Genomic DNA, 17,146 nt, shown 5'->3' with positions numbered 1-17,146 from the left:
CCATTAACTTCAAACAAAACAGAATACACATCATGAAGAGCTTACTCAGAAAGACATAGAAAGTCATGTCAATACACTATACACTGGAATTGTATCAGCTAAACACTGGAAAGAAATTGTTCCTTTAGCAACTGCTATTTACCCTCTGTCTCCTTAAGCTGCTCTCTCTTCCCTGTAACACTTCTTTGTTAGCTCCTTTTCATCCTTGATTGTTTCAAGTGTTATTTCCTCAAGGAAGATCATCCTGAACCTTCTTGACTAGATCACTTTTCCTACTATCAACTTATAAAGAGTTCTAAGAATTGCTCCTTTGTAAATTCCAAACACATATTAGTTTGTGTAGCTATTTGGGTAACATGTCCACCACTAAAATGTAAGCTTCATAAGAACAGCAATCATGTCCACTTCTGCTTACCATTATATACCTAATACCTAAAACAATTAAGTACTTGAACACTGTTTACCAAGAAGGTACCTAAGCATAACTGACCTCTCAAATCTTCCCTCTCATAGAAATGAAGCTTGAAGTTTAAATTTTCTACTAGGTAAATAAGAAAAAGAGAAGTTAACAATAAATTAAAAGTAGTAGCTAAAATTAGATTAAGAAATTGATTATCTGCATCAGATAATACATTATTACTAGATCATGGGTGGGCAACACTAATGTCATTTTTCCTTTTTTTTTTTTTTTTGGCTTTATCTCTTAAGCCTGGCAGTGACACCCATCAATGCAACTAGATCCCATGAATAGTGGCAAAGACAAAAGATTCTGAAAGCCCTGATTAGAACAAACTTTTAATTAACTGTTAATTCTGTATATAAAAAATATTCCCACAGATGTTAAAAATAAGAAATCAAAGAGTATAATCCCAAGAGCCTCACCTCAATTTTGAAATTTCAAAATTCAACATACTAATAAAATTTTGGAAATAAAAGGTGTTAAAAGCTTCCTATTTTATTTTTGTCCCTATAAATATACATTCATTCCTTTGGTTTTGAACAGTTATGTTTGAGGAAACAGCTGATAAGACAATGCTGCAACTTTAAAATGGATTTACATTTCTTGTCCTAAAATTAAAAATGCATATCCCACAACATATATCACTTGACCCAAAATATCTGATCACTAAATCCTTCTTTTAGGATAGGAATCAAATTTGTTTATACAGTTGACCATTGAGTAACGTGGGGCTTGAACTGTGTGGGTTCATTTATATGTTGATAACTAAGTACTACACTACATGATCTGTGGTTGGTTGAAAACACACTACATGATCTGTGGTTGGTTGAACACACACTCCATGATCTGTGGTTGGTTGATCACAGGGATGCAGAACCCAGAATAACATGGGTAAAGTTATATGCAAATTTTCCACTACACAGGTGGGCATCCCTAACCCCCATGTTGTTAGAAGGTCTGTTGCTGCTGCTGCTGCTGCTAAATTGCGTCAGTTGTGTCTGACTCTGTGTGACTCCATAGATGGCAGCCCTCCCCCGTCCCTGAGACTCTCCAGGCAAGAATACTGGAGTAGGTTGCCATTTCCTTCTCCAATGCGTGAAAGTGAAAAGTGAAAGTGAAGTCACTCAGTATCTTGACTCTTCGCGATCCCATGGACTGCAGCCTACCAGGCTCCTCCGTCCATGGGATTTTCCAGGCAAGAATACTGGAGTGGGGTGCCATTGCCTTCTCCAATGAATAGTACTACTATTCACTTATGAATGTTGGGTTTATTATTTCAGCCAATATTTCTTCAGTATCAATAAAATCTTAGAAAAAAATCATGATTTTTCCCTGCATAAATATACAGAATTACTTTTCAAGGCTATAAGATTACTTTTCAAGGCTACAAAGTTAGGTATTGTGCAGTTTAACTTTTCTTCCTCTACAAAGTTAGGTATTGTGAAGTTTAACTTTTCTTTCTCTTTTTTGAAGAATAACTAGAAAAATAAAGGGATTATCTATTCTTTGAACATTTGGTGAAGATCACCAATAAATCCTTCTGGGATGCTCTTACCCTTTTAGGAGACGGGTGGTTTTGAACTATTGACTCAATTTGTAAAACAGTTATTGTTTTATTGAGGTATGTGATTCTAGAACTTCCTTTTTCTGCGCTGCACAGTGCAGCTTGTGCTATCTTAGTTCATCAACCAAGGACTGAACCTGGGAACTTGGCAGTGAAAGTGCAGAGTCCTAACCACTGGATCACCAGGGAATTTCCTGGAATCATTTTTGATAATTTATATTTATAGAAAAAAATTAATGTTCATCTAAGTATTCAAACTGACTGTTCATACTGCCCTATAAATTTAGTTCTCTACTATATCCAAGTTATAACTCCGTTTAAGTTTATACCATGTATCTGTGCCTTTTGTCCCTTTGAAAAAAGCTGGTCTTATTTTATCAACTTCAGAATTTTTTAAAAATCAGCTTTTATTCTGCTGTTTACCCCTATTTTTTTAAACTCTTTTTTTTGTTTACTACTCAATATTAACTTCTTTTTAACCTTATGTCATTCCATCTTTGTGCTGTTCTTTGAGTAGTTTCACTTCATTAAAGACACACACACACACACACAATTTTCTTTCTAGGGACCACTTTAGCTGTATCCTCTCTCTCAAGTTTTAATGTGTAATTTTGGTGATAACAACTATTTTGTAGTTTTTACTGTGATTGCCTTTTAAACTCATGAATTATGTAGAAGTATTTTTCCTCATTTTCTAATTGTATGGGATTTTTTTAAAAAAAGTTTTATTGTCAATTTGTAATTTTAAAACTACAAAAGATCAGAGAATGTAGTTCATAGGATGAAGAAGTTTGTTTTAAAAACTTTTTTTGTGGCCTACCGTGTATCATTTTTATGTATATTCAATGCACTGGAAAATAACATATTCCATATTTATTGGAAACAAAATTATAGCTCTCTATAAGAACAAACTTGATTTTTCTATTCTTAGCAATTGTTTTATCTGTCAGTTTCATGGAGAAGTGTGGGGAAAAAATCCTATGAGTAGAAATGTAGAACTAATTTTCTTCTAACTATAATTTTCTATTTTAATCGGAGGGTAGATGTTAGATACTGATTAGTGACTGACTGTTATACTAGTGGGAAGAGCATTTATTTATCTCTAAAAATAATTTTGGCTTAAAATTCCATTTTGTTTGACATTAATATTGTCTTACATAACGTTTTCCATTATTTTGTCAATTTTTCCCTGTCATTTTGCTTTAGTTCTCCTGAAAACAGAATTCACTAGATTTTGATTTTGAATCTAATTAAAAATTCTCTGCCCTTTTAACAAATGAGTTCAATAGGTTTGTATTTGTTCTGATTAATAATATATTTTTCTTTAAAAAAAAAAAAAGATTCTTTAAAGTTATTCAGTACCTGATTATTCTTGCCTGAACAACACAAGAATTCTAACATATCCTGATGAATTACATACTATTTCTGTCTAGATTTTAGCACTACTTTGTTTTTAAGCATAAAAATTTAGGTTTTATACTCACAAATTTGTATTTATAGTTTACCAGCTTCTGTGCTTACCAAGGCTTCTTGCATCCCACACCTTCCTCCAGGGTTCTTTTTTCTTCTTATTGATGTACATATATTTTAGTAGTTCTTTTGGCAAGGTCTGAGGTGGTAAACTCTTTTATTCTTTGTAGATCTGAAAATATCTACATCTGAAAATATAAGTATGTCTTCTTCTTTGCAATGCTAGCAGAATATAGAATTCTGTACCATGTTATTATCTTCTGATATTTTGAGAATATTACCCTCTATTGTTTTCTGTAATTATTATTGTTGATGAGAATCTATTGTCAAAAATGCAACTGTTCTTCCTTTGAGAATAATTCATTTTTCCTATAATAGCTTTTAAGATTTTTTTCTTTATCCTTAAAATTCTGCAGTTGCATTTGTTTTTCTTAGTGATTTTTTCAACCAAGGATTCCTGTCAGCCTTCAGTTCTAGAAAATTCTCCATCAGTATCTCTTCAAGCATTTCTTAGTGATTTTTTTCTAAGACTCATGTCAGGTTTCAATTCTAGAAAATTCTCCATCATTATCTCTTCAAGCATTTTCTTTGCTTGCTATTTCTATTTTCTCCTTCAGCAACTTCAAATATATATATGGTAGAGCCTATTTCCTTTCTCTCAATTTCTTTTATATTTTCCATCTATTTTTATGCTGTATTGTATTTATCACTTGATTCATTAATTCCTTATTCAACTGTCCAACATACTGTTTGTTTATCCTATACATTTTTATTTCCACAATTTTTTTTACCTGAAAGTTTAAGTATTTCATATCTACTTGACCTTAATTTATAATTATCAGCTCCTGTTTCACTGCCTCTTATTATTTTATGGCTATTGTTCATAGTTTAAGCATGTTTAAAATCACTGATTAAAGTCTTTTATTTCAATTTTCTTGGGCCTATATTCTCCCAGTTTGCTGTCTGTCTGCTTGCATTTTGACTATCTCTCTTGATGTAGATTTGCTCCTGAGCTTCATAATTTTTCTTATTTTAAAAAGTTCATTTTGCATGGGAGTTGGTTGTTTTTTTTTATTTCCATTTATAACTTATCCCTCTCATCAGATGGTTTGAAAGTTACCTTAGTCTGGTCTGTTTCAGAAGTAGACCTTTCCCTGGCAACTTAAGCTTCTTATTCCATGAAGTTATTTCTGTTCTTCTTTCTTCTCACTATATCAAATAATGATGTCCTCCAAGTTCTTAGTTATACTGCTGTCTTTGCATCTTCCCTCTGTGAAGAACAATCTGCTAATTTCTAACGGTAATCCTGGGCAGTTGCTTTGAGTTTTTTTTTTCCACCCTGCTTCATAGGCTGGGCAATAATAAGGTACCAGTTTCATGCTTCAATCAAGTAGACTAAATCTATTGGCCATGTGAGATACATTCAGTTCTTATTCCCTTAAAGAAGATGAAATTCAAGCCCCCAGTGCCCAACTTTTTAGGTTAATTCTCCTTGGGCCTATAGCTTCAACTGTAGATCCAGAGTCCATTTTTAGTCCACAGATTTCTTTAACCTTGTTTCTGAGTATAGCTACATATTTTTAGTTTAGTTTGTTTCTCTCCCATGTTTTATTTACTGCATCCAGGTACTTGACACAGAACAGAGAGGTTTCAAAATATATTAAGAGACTTTACCCTCTTGAAAGGAAGTCATTTGTTACTTGTATTTAAACAAATTGAGACAGGATTCATTCAACATACAATGACCTAGAAGGAAAGAACCTGGCCTTTAAAAAAAAATTATAAGGAGTTTTGTGTATTGCACAGATAGTTTAGTGATCAACAAAAAATTGATTAAAATTTTCCAGCTTTAAGTAGTAAAATCTTAAAATATGTATATGTTATTCCCTAATGAAAAGTTATTTAAAAACTGGGAAGTCCTATTTAGTTTATTAAGGTAAACTAATCACTACTAGTTAAAAATATATTGATGAGTAGATAAGTAGAACTTACAAGTCTGCTACAATTTTGTTCATAAAAAATGTACTGCAAAGTTCTGGTTCTGATGCATAAAATACTATGAGAAAAAAGGTACAAGTTTTTTCTACTTGGCTTTAGGTAACAAAAACTTTAGATTAAGGTTTTTTCTCTTTAAAATAAGTCAATTTCGTTTAAAACTACAGTCCAGGGCACCCAAGGTATTTGTTGAAGATTGTCACTGTATCACAGAGGCAGTGCTTCTTGGAGTTGAAGGAGGACAATGTCTTGGGGTAAGGACCAGAATCAGAGGGGAGGAGAAGAACACTGTTTTATACTATGTATGTGCTAAAGGATTCTTACATCTCCCTTAGTGAATATGCTCTTCCAACCCACTACTCTGTATATTAATCATTACCTTAGCAATTTGTTACTGATCAGATTCACATCCCTCATAGAACTGAGATGGAGAAAGATTAAGAGGCACCATATTAGGGTTTGTATTTAGCTTAGTTTCTAAAAACCACAAGGAACAAAGACAAAAACCAAGCTCATTCAGTTTGGATGGAGGAAGGATGATAATAAAGCAAAGATGAGAACAGAACTCAACAATGATGCAGAATCATCTACAGACTCTACAGTATAGACAGCAGAGTCTCTATACTACAGGCAGCAGTGTCTCAAAGTATGGAATATAAAGGACTTAGGAGAATCTCCTGGTATATCACTAAAGTGCAGACTCCCCATTTCAGATCTGCTGAATCTGAACCTCTAAAAGGAGGGCTGCAAACCTAATTTTAAAAATTATCCTCCAATAAATAATAATAATAATAAAAAATCCCAAGTCTTAAGACTTACAGCTAGAGATAGATTTATCATCACATTTCCTTTAACAAATCCAGGGAGAAAGAAATAACTTTATGTGAACTAACACTCAGTTTTACATTCTAGACAGGAGCCACAGTTACTACATAAACTGAGCAAGAGTTTACATTTTCATGAACTATTTTGTGAAAGAATTTATCTACTTTATTCCAAATACAATGAATATATAACAACTTCTTGTTCCAAAAGCCAATAAAGGTGATCCTTAATAAGCATTATGATTAAAAGTGGCTTGATACTGAAAAATTTATTTTAGATGGCCTAAATTAATTGTGATGCAATCACAACTTATTCTTAATTTAAAAATTAAGCACTGCTCCTGAGCGTAAACAAATCTCCCTGAATTATAATGGATATTAAATTTGCTTGACTTTTAAAACCATTAGGGCAAAAATTCCACACATTTTTTTTCAAAAGAAAAGAAATGCTTGTTTATAAACAACAATTTTAGAATGAGGCTACATGAGAGGATATTAAGAAGAAAATTTTAATTTTACAGAAATTAGGGCATCAGCTAGTAAATGTGTCACTATTTTTTGTTGTTGTTGTTTGAGGATTATATAAAAAATAATCCACTGTATCACTCTAAATCTGAGTTTCAGACCTTCATTGTGCAAAGCTGAATACAAAGGGCTTTATGACTGAGGGGTATCTTAATTCTTTCAATAAAGGAGAATGCAAAAGAACTATCTGAATAGGAAAATCATTTTCACCTAAGAGGTTTTTTAGGAATACCACATAAAAGAATACTGAGGAAGCAAACTACTAGTAATATAAATCTCTTTTTGTTGGAACTTCATAATCTTTTTCAATTGAAGAGTATTTCCTTTGTCACCCAGCAAGGTCCTGGAACTTCTTGGCTGGAATTCAGATATTCAAAGTTCTGGTTACCTACATCATCTATTCTTTATGTAGTAGCTTACAAGCATCAAAGGCCACCCTCACCTGATGCTTGGCCGGATCTATGCCCTCCAAAATAGTCTTCATGTCCTCCTGCTTGTCCTGTGAAAGGAAAAAGAAGAACTCACGGATCTTATTCCAAAAATGAAAATCACATTTGGCCATGAAGACCTTGTGACTGGTACTTCAGGTGCTGGGCTTTGTTAACTCAGGATCTTCAACTAAAAAGATTCCCATCTATAGAGACCGTAATCTCATGAACAGAGCATGATTTCTTTAAGAGCATGATAATATGGTCTCTACCAACATAATTTCAACATAAACCTTAAAATATGCAGACATAATTTTGCTAAATGTTTTGAACTCATGCCTTTGTCTCCAAATATAACTGAAACTACAGGAAAAAACAGCAGTATCTTAATATCTAACAAAGGAAAATAATTAAATAGAAAGATCTGTGAATATCAGAAACTGAGAGAAAAAGTAGGGAAAATATTGTATGATTAAATAGTTCTGTAGTACCTCCTCCTCCCATTATAAATGCAGTTAGTGCTTACACTTCAACTAAAAAAGGAGACTTGAAAGAACCTGAGAGATGGAATATCTGTATTTTCTCTAGACCTAGACTCCAGACAGGGAGAAAGTTCTTGCAGATAAGACAGGAAGACAGCTGAAGAAACAGCAAGGAGCACTGCAATCATTGACCACAGTCAACTATATCTCCAAATAAAAGAAACGTGGCCTAGAGAAATCGTCACTCTAAGTCACTCCTACCTCCTACCCTGGAAGATGTGCTTACCTAAGAAGGTGCATGCTCCTATGGCAAAGATTTAGTGAGAAAATATTCTGAGACAACTATATGATATGAAGAAGTTGACTGTTAAAGCTCACTTGTTCTTCCTTTCTCATCCCCATATGAGTTTCAACAAAAACAAGTCCCATTCAAATATGAATAGATAAGCACAAAGTATCCAACACAGAACATATTAAGAAGTTCCTATAAAAACAGAAAGAAAATTTAAGCCAAATATTCTCTTATACTTTCAAAAAATTAAAGGGAATACAAATACTTGAAATAGTGGAACAAAGTGACATAACAGCAAGAGGAATTTAAAAGTGAGTTGGAAGAGCAGAAGATACTAAGTAATGAGGAAAGCATGAAAACCACATTAGAAGCAGCAACAACTTTACAGAAAAAATAGGGCCCTGATGGATGATCCCTATCAAGAAAGAATACAGAGAAAAAAAAAAGAAGTGAAAAGAATCAGACATACAGATAATATAATTAAGGGAGATTCAATGTATGGATAATAAATGTCCCAGGAGAAAAAAGAATAGAAAAAGAAATGTTCAAGGTTGTACTAGAAGAAAACTGGAGAAGGATGATAAGGAAGAGAAAGGAAAGAGGATGAACTAAAATCTTCAATAGAAAGCATTCACGGTTTTCCAGGAAAAACTATTATAAAATAATACACACCAAGATACATCCAGGGGAAATCATTAAGGTTTAATATAATGAAAGAATCTTATGATAATCCAGGTAGAAAAGAAGTTGCTTACATACAGTAGGGGATATTCTAGCAGGCTTTTGCAATATTTAGTACCAGAAGATAATAGAACAGAGGGCTTAGAATTTTGAGAGAAAAAAACCAGTGATTCAATAATTCTATATATGGCTACATGGTGGCTCAGTGGTAAAGAATCCACATGCCAATGCAGGAGACACAGGAGACGTGAGTTTGAACCCTGGATTGGGAAGATTCCCTGGAGAAGGAAATGGCAACCCACTCTAGTATTCTTGCCTGGGAAATTCCATGGACAGAGGAGCCTGGTGGGCAATAATCCATGGGGTCACAAAGAGTTAGACACAACTTAGTGACAAAGCATGCATGCACGCACATTCATTTATAAATAAAACAAACAGTAGTCTTAAAAATGCAAACACCTGTAAACTTTTTTTGGTGGAGGAGAGTAAATTCAAAACAGAATACCAATATCAGCCAGCCAAAACTTGAGTTAAGTTCAGGAAATCAGAATTCAGAATCTATATAATATGAAAGACTAGTAAACACTGAATCCACCTAAATATACAATTAAACAACTTTGAGAAACAGGGTCATAAAACAGAACATAAATGTTGAAAAATCATAACAATGTGAAAATAAAATCACTCATGAAAATTCTATGAGATATAAGACACAATCCCCTCTTCAGAATGGAGTTAATAAATATTGCCTAAATATTAGATTTTTTAAAAATAGTTTTTTAAAAAGAAAGTAACAAAATATTTCAAAATTTGCATTTGTACATCATGTCTGAATACTTCTCCAGGAAGTAACTTTATATCTGTGTTTTATATTGTTCACCAAAGCTTTGGGAGCAATTAGTGAGCAGCTAACAGGGCTACTTGGAACATTGTGATATTTTAAGATAAAAGAAACATGGGGATTATAATCAGAGATTAGAAAAATAAATTATAAAAAAAGGAAGGAAGACAGAAGAAGTCTAACTCATTTTAATGAGAATTAAGAATCAGGAGACCTCGATTGCTAATAGAAGTGTAGACTAGTTCAGCATTTTTGAACAATTTAGCAGCAGCTATCAAATTTCTAGATGTGGACCCTCTGATAACCACCAATTTCACTTCTAGGAATTTATCCCTATAGATAAACTCACAAAAGTAGCAAAGATATATAAATGTGCATAACAATATTTGGTGTAGCACCATTTGTAATATTCAAAAATTATAATAATGCAAATTTTTATGAATAAATAAGTGGTTAATCAATTACACAGAACACAGGAAACCTGTGAAAAAGAGTGAGAAATCTTAGGGATTGATAGAAAGAATATTATATTAAAAAGAAAAAAGTTTCAGAACAGTATGAGTTCAGTTCAGTTCAGTCGCTCAGTCGTGTCAGACTCTGCAACCCCATGAACCACAGCATGCCAGGCCTCCCTGTCCATCACCAACTCCCAGAGTCCACCCAAACTCATGTCCAATGAGTCAGTGATGCCATTCAACCATCTCATCCTCTGTCGTCCCCTTCTTCTCCTGCCCTCAATCTTTCCCAGCATCAGGGTCTTTTCAAATGAGTCAGCTCTTCGCATGACGTGGCCAAAGTATTGGAGTTTCAGCTTCAACATCAGTCCTTCCAGTGAACACCCAGGACTGATCTCCTTTAGGATGGACTGGCTGGATCTCCTTGCAGTCCAAGGGACTCTCAAGAGTCTTCTCCAACACCACAGTACAAAAGCATCAATTCTTCGGTGCTCAGCTTTCTTTATACTCCAACTCTCACATCCATACATGGCCACTGGAAAAACCATAGCCTTGACTAGATGGACCTTTGTTGGCAAAGTAATGTCTCTGCTTTTTAATATACTGTCTAGGTTGGTCGTAACTTTCCTTCCAAGGAGTAAGCGTCTTTTAATTTCATGGCTGTAATCACCATCTGCAGTGATTTTGGAGCCCAGAAAAATAAAGTCAGCCACTGTTTCCACTGTTTCCCCATCTATTTCCCATGAAGTGATGGGACCGGATGCCATGATCTTAGTTTTCTGAATGTTGAGCTTTAAGCCAACTTCTTCACTCTCCTCTTCACTTTCATCAAGAGGCTCTTTAGTTCTTCACTTTCTGCCATAAATGTGGTATCATCTGCAAATCTGAGGTTATTGATATTTGTCCCAACAATCTTGATTCCAGCTTGTGCTTCTTCCAGACCAGCGTTTCTCATGATATACCCTGCATATAAGTTAAATAAGTAGGGTGACAATATATAGCCTTGACGTACTCCTTTTCCTATTTGGAACCAGTCTGTTGTTCCATGTCCAGTTCTAACTGTTGCTTCCTGACCTGCATACAGGTTTCTCAAGAGGCAGGTCAGGTGGTCTGGTATTCCCATCTCTTGAAGAATTTTCCACAGTTTGTTGTGATCCACACAGTCAAAGGCTTTGGCATAGTCTATAAAGCAGAAATAGATATTTTTCTGGCTCTCTCTCTTGCTTTTTTGATGATCCAGCGGATGTTGGCAATTTGATCTCTGGTTCCTCTGCCTTTTCTAAAACCAGCTTAAACATCTGGAAGTTCACGGTTCACGTATTGCTGAAGACTGGCCTGGAGAATTTTGAGCATTACTTTTACTAGCGTGTGAGATGAGTGTAATTGTGTGGTAGTTTGAACATTCTTTGGCATTGCCTTTCTTTGGGATTGGAATGAAAACTGACCTTTTCCAGTCCTGTGGCCACTGCTGAGTTTTCCAGATTTGCTGGCATATTGAGTGCAGCACTTTCACAGCATCATCTTTCAGGATTTGAATAAGCTCAACTGGAATTCCATCACCTCCACTAGCTTTGTTCATAGTGATGCTTCCTAAGGCCCACTTGACTTCACATTCCAGGATGTCTGGCTCTAGGTGAGTGATCACACCACTGTGATTATCTGGGTCGTGAAGATCGTTTTTGTATAGTTCTTCTGTGTATTCTTGCCACCTCTTCTTAATATCTTCTGCTTCTGTTAGGTCCCTACCATTTCTGTCCTTTATTGAGCCCATCTTTGCATGAAATGTTCCCTTGGTATCTCTAATTTTCTTGAAGAGATCTCTAGTCTTTCCCATTCTATTGTTTTCCTCTATTTCTTTTCATTGATTGCTGAGGAATGCTTTCTTGTCTCTTCTTGCTATTCTTTGGAACTCTGCATTCAAATGGGTATATCTTTCCTTTTCTCCTTTGCTTTTTGCATCCCTTCTTTTCACAGCTATTTGTAAGGCCTCCTCAGAACAGTATATGTGATAACAAATCTATTCATATAAAAAAGAGATACAGCCCACAAACACAGAATATATACATGCTTGGGTGTGCAGAAACATATGGAAAGACACACAACATACTGCTTAAGTTAAAAAAAAAATCTTATGAAGATTTCTATTTCGTAAGATTTAATATAGATAACAAAGTGATCTTTCAAAATTTTTGTCTTTTAAGATAAGTCCATATCAAATCTTAATTTCCAGAAGTAAGAACCAGAGGGTGCCAATATATCCAAATTCAAAATACCCAGTTTCCACTAGTTCAACTATTCTAGGAAAACCTCCCCCAAAGTTCATTTGACTGGTAGAATACAGTCTAAGAAAAGCCAACAGAGGTCAGAGAGGTTACTTTCTATGGTTAGGGAGGAAAATCAGTGACAGATCACTACAATATATTCAAGGGGTCCAATTTACTCAGTGCAGAAGTGCTTCAATTTTTATTCCAATGTTAAAAATAATAAACCTTAAAAGCTATGATCAACTCTACAGAGAAAATTAGTATAGTAAAAACCAAAATTCTATTTAAGTAAGGAATTATACAAAGCACTAAGCATTAATTAGAGTATGTATTTCTTTCAATATGTGACTTTTCATCATATTTATATAAAATATCTCCAGAAGAATAGAAGGAAAGAGCAACACTGACTGCCAATAGAGAGGAAAACTGGGTGCCCATAGGACACTTTAAAACTTTACGAATTTTGAATGATGTAAAGGCATTACCTATTTAAAAAATAAGAAAAACTACAACTGATTTGCATAGGACAAACTATTACTCAACATGGCAAAGATGAAGAATTAGCAATGTTGTGTACCTACTACACTTCTTTAGGTTGGTTCTACTTAGTTTCTTTGATACTGCATCTACAGCAGATTATGAACATAAAGAAAGAAACCATGTCCTATCTTGTCCCTGGAAAAACTTGTCTTCCACCCTTACTTTCAAGATGGTGAACATCTTGAAGCAAAACAGTATTTCTAAATTCCTAGTCATTGAATATTATCTGTGTATACTTGAAAGCCAAAGCTGAAAAAACAGTCTTAAAGAAATTTTGAGAAGTTTGAAGCCATATAAGATGAGAAGAGGATGTAACAAAAGTTTATTCTGCTACTTGAAATAAAATTTAACTGAAGGAAAAGAAGAATAAATTCTTAACTGAACATTTCCAAAGATAACTGGAGAGATTTTATTCTTAAGGAAACAATTTACTTAAAAATTCATGTCAAGGAAACTCTTCCTACTTCTTTGACAGTATTTAAATAGGAAAAAATATTGATAGTAAAAAGATAGGGTGGAAGACATAATGATTTAGCATTGTATTGCCAAATAATCTTTACTGTGGCGGCCTTGCCAAGTTACTGTATTTTCTAGGGATTGGTTAACTTTTATCTATTAAAATATTTTATAATAAGCTAAGTCTGCTAATTATTAACTATAAATACCATCCAAAATTAAGTAATTTAATATATTTAATATATTCAAAGATTTCAAGAGATAGAATCATTTGTGTAACACATCATTGCTATTAATGATGAATCACAACTAAAATTTCATTTTCTTCAAGAATCCCATAGCACTTTACACATTCTTGTGCTAAGCACTCATCTAGTCCATTCAATACCTCCAAACAACTTGTTCTTTAAAAAACATAAAATTAGATTTCTTAACACATATCACTAAAGATCTTCTGGTCCAAACTCCTCATAAGAAAAAGGAAAGGTGGGAGAAGAGGAAGAAAAAAAAAAAAGCCTAGGGAGTCTCAGTGATTTGCTAGCACATTCAGCAGAACCAAAGAAAGAATATTTACATGACTTGGATAAAACAGTCCAGAAAATAATACTAGATTTCATTTTACAGATGAAATTATTGAGGCAACTATTTACTTAAACATCAGTGGTTTGATGGCTATAATGAAAATTTATGTCTTATCTATTGTTTAGTAGCATCTTTAATGTAGAGTTCTTTTAATCTAAGTGTAGCCTTTGTCCCTCATTAGCCCTCCATTCAGATATAGGATTACAGGATGCTTGCTGCAGGTACTTCTACCTTTTAGTTGATTTACTTTCAAATAGCAGTGAAGGCCTAAACATGCTAAAATAGATCATAAAAAATCTTTATATGAATACAACTAGAATGTATTTACCTTCTCTAATATCTATGTCAGTTGTTTATTATGGGAAATACTACTTGAGTTCCTCTTCTAAAATGAAAGGCCAAGGAGCTGGAGACATGGAAGAAATACTAATTTATATATCACTCTCCCTTTCCAACCTTAGCTTTGTTGCATGAAGGAAATTCTGTAGATGACAAGTATTTCTTTTATGTTAACAAATGTATCAAAGTTTTAGTGTTGAGATTAACATGCCATGATGAAAACAGATTCCACCATCTCCACAAATGGTTTGAAAAACACAAACACCACCAAATCAATGTAACTCTGTACAGACTTCAACTTATAAGTAAGTACTGGGAATGTATTACACAACATGGTAAATATAATTCACACTATATGTTATATATGAAAGCTGTTAAGAGAGCAAATCCTAATAGATCTCGTGACAAGAAATAAATTTTTTTTCTATTTCTTTAACTTTGTGTCTACATGAGATGGAGGTGGGCATGGCAACCCACTGTAGTATTCTAGCCTGAGAATCCCATGGACAGAGAAACCTGGTGTGCTATAGTCCATAGGGTCGCAAAGAGCTGGACACAATTGAAGTGACTTAGCACACACAGTACATGAGAGGATATATATTCAGTAATTTATTATGATAATCCCAAGTTAAATTTATACAATGTTGTTGTCAAATATATCTTAATAAACTTGGAATAAAAAAATTTTTTAAATAAAACACAACAAAAACTTCTATATATATATAAATATATATATATTTATCTCTCACTTAAAAACAGAAAAACAAAACAATGCTGACATGTTAACCAACATAGTGTTGCCACCTAAACATGCTATCATTAGGGCCTTTGTAAACTCTGACCTGATGCAGTTATCTTTCGTAGACATGGATCAACTCTATAACAATAAAATGGTTGGTCATGGAAGCCAGGAAAACAAAGATAACAAAGTAAGTCAAGATTAAAAGCAAGCAAGCCAAAAAAGAGAAAGAAGCAGAGTAGTGTTTCACAATCCAAATTATACTGTTGAATAGTTCATGCAAATTCTCCATCTTGAACATAAAAGTAATAGTGAACAGGGAGCTAAAGGACTGTGGTAAAAGAAATCAAGCCATATAAGTGCCTTAGCTGAAGTAAGCTATCAAGATAAGAACAAGAATGAAACATTAAAACTCGGTCTTCTGGTCTAAAAACCAGTAAATAGGGAGAAAGGCCTAGAGTAATAATTATACAGGACACCAGGACAGTGACTCAAAGACTATGGAACTGAATCAACTTCAGTTTTTGTTTTTCTAATATTGTAGATGTTAATTTTATTTTTACTTTTTATTTTTTGGCAGCACAGCTGCGGGACCTTAGTTCCCCAATCAGGAATGAAACCTGTCCGTGTATGCCCCCTGCAGTGGAAGCGTGGTCTTAACCACAGGACTGCCAGGGAAGTCCTTCAACTTCCGTTTTGAAATGGTATTTATTGGTTATTTTTGGCCAAGTAATTGAGTAACAAATTTGTAAGGACACTGATAGTATATTTCTTTTCAGAGAAACAAGATCATTTTTCAAAGGCAGGTGTCTCCTCTTTTTTAAAAAATTCCTTTTAAATTTTTAAGTATACTACAGAATGCTAATGTTTTTTAATAAACACTTTCTTACAATGGATTTACATCATATTATACCTGTCATTTTATCAAATACTAAAAACAAATTTGGGCCCAATAAAAGATGCTGTGCTGAGCAAGTAAGCACATAAAGGAATACTATCTTTCAATATACAATGATTCCCATTACAGTGGTAACAAGAGGTGCAAACAGCAGGAATATATGGATTAAGTGATTTGTTCAAGGCTCTCTGCTTATTGAGTAGTTAAATGATTCTGCATGTTAATAGGGAGAATTTTCAAAAAACTCTGTACTTAATGGACAGTTTTTATTTCATTTAATTTTTGATTTCTAAAAGGAACATTTTAAATGGCTTATTTAAGACTACTAATCTCATTCAAAGGTTTTTAATAATGGACTATTGACATTTATGTAATTATTACAAAGTTAGACAAGTTACATATCAATTCATAATCTTCTAAATATGATGGACATTCAGTGGCTTTTTTTTTTTTACTAAAAATATCTATAAATACTTTTTCATTTTAAATATTTTTAAAACAAGAAAAAATGAAATCTCAAATAAATAAGAATTCAAATGAGAACATGCACATATTTTGAGGATCTACCTGAAAATGCTCAAGTATACCATCAGTTCTAAGATTTTTTAAAAAGCATTAAATAAGAAACTGTCTAGATTTCCTTTAAAACTACGTTCTAAAGTATACCTCCTACACAGTAGAATGAAAAGCCTTAAACACTCTCAGTTTCATCTCAGAAAACAATAAAAGGAATTCAAATTGTTGCATTTTTATAAAACTATAACTAACATCCTGATTCTGGTACAGAATATTTTAAAGAATGAGAAACAACAGCTTTGAAGTTCCTTTAAAAAACATATAATAACAAAGCCTTGAATTGTGGCAAAAGTTAAGCTCTAAAAATCTAAGAAAACATGAGGTTAGTCCAGATTGTGTTTCAAAGATTGACTTGTGAGTTCTTATTTAAAACTGAACGTAAAAATAGTTACCCTCAAAATGAAGATTCTCAAAAAAACTATTTAACTTAAAGAACTACCAAACCTAGACATCAAGAACACATCTATGGGATCCAGAAATGTTAAACATCTCTACTCCATGCAATGGGAGTCAACAGTTTTTCCAATTCCAATCCACAGTCCTAAACAGATACTAGGAGATGACAGAAAAGAACGAAGGACAAGAAAGATGCTGCCTTTTTAGGTTCAGTTAGCAAGAATTATCAGCCATTTTTTCCTCAGGATTCAAGGACTGATCTGCCTGCTTTATTCACTTTTTGATTTTCAGTAGGTCGTTCATTGCCCACCTCTGGCTTATAGTAAATCCTGAAATTAT

At 33.6% G+C, this 17,146-nt stretch overlaps 1 protein-coding gene and 1 long non-coding RNA gene across 11 annotated transcripts in view; both read right to left on the bottom strand.

The window, feature by feature from the left end:
* ANKHD1 (ankyrin repeat and KH domain containing 1) overlaps positions 1 to 17,146 on the bottom strand; it is a 109,330-nt gene that overhangs the window by 43,301 nt on the left and 48,883 nt on the right. For 5 of the 10 annotated variants that reach the window (XR_014056922.1, XM_081501004.1, XM_081501005.1 and 2 more), the window contains exon 11: positions 7,281 to 7,337. The exons of 2 other annotated variants lie outside the window; for them this stretch is intronic. Coding sequence is in view for 7 of the 8 variants with exons in the window: in XM_081501004.1 (XP_081357130.1) it covers positions 7,281 to 7,337 (57 nt within the window). In the remaining variant the exon portion in view is untranslated. Of the gene's footprint in view, positions 1 to 7,235; positions 7,338 to 17,146 lie in introns of those variants that run through there. 3 more of the 10 variants (XM_081501011.1, XM_081501012.1, XM_081501013.1) reach the window with 2 other exon arrangements.
* LOC145510268 (uncharacterized) lies at positions 670 to 3,682 on the bottom strand. Its single transcript, XR_014056927.1, has 2 exons — positions 1,666 to 3,682; positions 670 to 1,523 (listed from the first exon to the last, which is right to left on the bottom strand). It is a non-coding gene; the product is annotated as an uncharacterized LOC145510268 (long non-coding RNA).

This window comes from Giraffa tippelskirchi, chromosome 6 (genome assembly GCF_054371585.1).
Source record: "Giraffa tippelskirchi isolate mGirTip1 chromosome 6, T2T-mGirTip1v1.2.pri, whole genome shotgun sequence".
NCBI lineage: Eukaryota > Metazoa > Chordata > Mammalia > Artiodactyla > Giraffidae > Giraffa > Giraffa tippelskirchi.
The sequence above is the reverse complement of the archived record's forward strand: the minus strand, read 5'-3'. Positions and strand labels throughout refer to the sequence as shown.